Source organism: Perkinsus marinus, assembly GCF_000006405.1.
Source record: "Perkinsus marinus ATCC 50983 genomic scaffold scf_1104296944352, whole genome shotgun sequence".
Taxonomy (NCBI): domain Eukaryota; phylum Perkinsozoa; order Perkinsida; family Perkinsidae; genus Perkinsus; species Perkinsus marinus.
Window position 1 is genome coordinate 1 of NW_003211435.1, and position 2,328 is coordinate 2,328.

The 2,328-nt window shown below is 50.3% G+C and overlaps 1 protein-coding gene across 1 annotated transcript; it reads right to left on the reverse strand.

Annotated features, from left to right (window-relative positions):
* Window positions 1-51: 51 nt before the first annotated feature.
* Window positions 52-1,036, reverse strand: Pmar_PMAR002762 (hypothetical protein; the record flags this gene model as incomplete). The annotated part of the gene is made up of 6 exons (XM_002780627.1): window positions 52-187; window positions 243-376; window positions 426-555; window positions 603-710; window positions 840-921; window positions 971-1,036. Coding segments are annotated over 6 exons (656 nt in total), but the record flags the coding sequence as incomplete, so codon positions are not given.
* Window positions 1,037-2,328: the final 1,292 nt, after the last annotated feature.

The following is a 2,328-nucleotide window of genomic DNA, read 5'->3' on the forward strand; positions in this document are numbered from 1 at the left end:
CCTGGTCGGCCTGATAGAGCAACTCCAGACTAGCAATAAGTCCGCTATCACACTACATCAACAGGATGAGGATGCTTCTGCCAGAACTCCTTGAGGGTCTTGCGGAACCTCGCCAACTTCTCCGTATTCACAGCCTCGAGGATCTTCAAACACATGTCCACTGTGAGTGCCTCGGGCATCTCAAATCCTACGAAACGACATGAATTACCCCTCAACCATCATCATCAGCCATGAACTACTACCCGGAATGATGGGCATCTTCCCCTTAGTCGCCGAGGCGAACATAGCGTCAATGCCCTTCTCAAATTGCTGGATATGCTCATCACTTTCGTACCGCTTCTGCGCTGCCTCAACCTCCTCAGCTGTAACACCATATCTAGACCAGTCAATGGTGCCTCCACCGAATGATAAGGCGTCTCTACTACTTCTTCAGAACTTGCTTCTGGGTGTCCTCGAGCTTCTGCTGAATACCCTGCTGAAGTATCATCTCGGTGAGCTGATCGTCCGTCATTTGATTCGACAGTCCTTTCTGGGTCAAGGCGGTTCTCACCCGTTCTGAGACGATTACGGTATCCACCAAAAGGATGGAATGATCAACTCACGAGTCATCTGAGCCATCTCCATGAGAACACTGTGCATGTCGACAAGCAGATCATCAGTGATGAGCTTCAACTTCTCGAGATCCAGAGAAGCCAACCTCTCCACCTCGCCTGACCAAAAAGGATGACCAGCAACACTGCCGCGAGTAATCCAACACGTTGTACGAAACCATGTCGCCCATACACAGTAAAACGAATAACCCCTCGTAGAGGTAACAGCGATAATGTGCTATGGCTTACTCTTGCGCACCCGTTGTCGACGGTTATAAAGGTAGAAGCCAGCTCCAACTGCTAATGTACAGGCGGTGGCTCCAGCGACGACCTAAAGGAGAATCACGATCCCCCCACGAGGAGACTACCCCATCGCTCACCTTGGCGGTTTTGGACATGCCGTGGGACTTGGGCAGTGCCGTTGCGTCAAAAGCTTCTGAGAACATTGTAAGAGAAGAACCGCAAATACTACTGTGAAAAGTAACACTGTAGAGGAGGACCATAAGGCAAGCCCCTTCTAGTAACGACAGAGCAACTACCCGAGCGAAGCTCATGCTTCTAGTACAGCCACATCCTCTTCCCAATTTGGAGGTTCCGGTCGATCGCCTCAACAACAGACCCGACTCGACAGACATCATCAATGCAGCTATCGTACAGATCCCGTGAGCACTTACACGTCACTATTAGAGAGGACTTAGATGTTCATACGCGCTCTCCATACGGCGTACTTAATCATGTGTTCGCTCATACAAGGAGGACTGTGATAGAGCTCACACAACCAAGAAGACCCAACGGACAATACCCTGATTGTATCGCGATCCAGGAGGGCTGCCATTCATGAGAGATAGGTTATGGCCCGAGCTCGTGGTGCTTGGATATGCGATTTTCGATTAGCGCACGCCCATGTAATCGATGCCATGATGCGGCGCGATTACATTTCGTCCACTCTGTCGTTCTTCTTCTTGTATGCTACTCTCGTTCGCATCAGCACTTCCTGCACCATTGCCTCCTCGCTCAGTGAGGAGCGTCGCGACTCCGTCCTTATCGAAGCGGGGCGTTGCGGGGAGAGAAGGCGTATGTTTTCCCAGCGGGAAATCCTTTTCATCACTGAGCCTCCTCTCTTAGGTTGAGGTAGCCTTGAGGGAATGGTCGGGGAAATATCACCGGCGACAATGGGAGATATCTGAGATCGCTGATCATATAGAGGCACTGACGAGACAAGTAAATGCACTGCGAAAGGAAGTTAACGAACAAGACGCTAAATTGGCCTTTGTGAATACACAATTGGTTAAACAGGTGGTTTAGGAAAGGCCCTTGTCCAGTGCAGCTCACTCGCGTCTCCTCAGAAAAATGAGGAGCTCCCAGCGATCAAGCTTCGATATGAAGACGCGATGAAACTCAAACACGAGCTCGACCGTGCTGTCATAGAACAGCGAACAGCCACTCGGGCGCTCACTAGGAAAAGAGCAACTCTCGCGCAGGACGTCGACAGGAAACGAAACGAACTCTCGTAAGGACCCTAAGATGACTAAGTCCTGGATTCATCTCACTGACTTAGGATTGTCCGGTCCAGGCGAGATTCAATAGCGAGGAAAATTCGCGAGCTAGATGAACGAAGAGAGCGTGTTGAGAAACAGAAGGCGTATCGAGAGAAACAGCTTGAGAGAGGACTTCAAAAGCTGAGGAAGTCTCAGACGGAAATTATCATTGCCGAAAGGGACATACTTACCATGAAAGA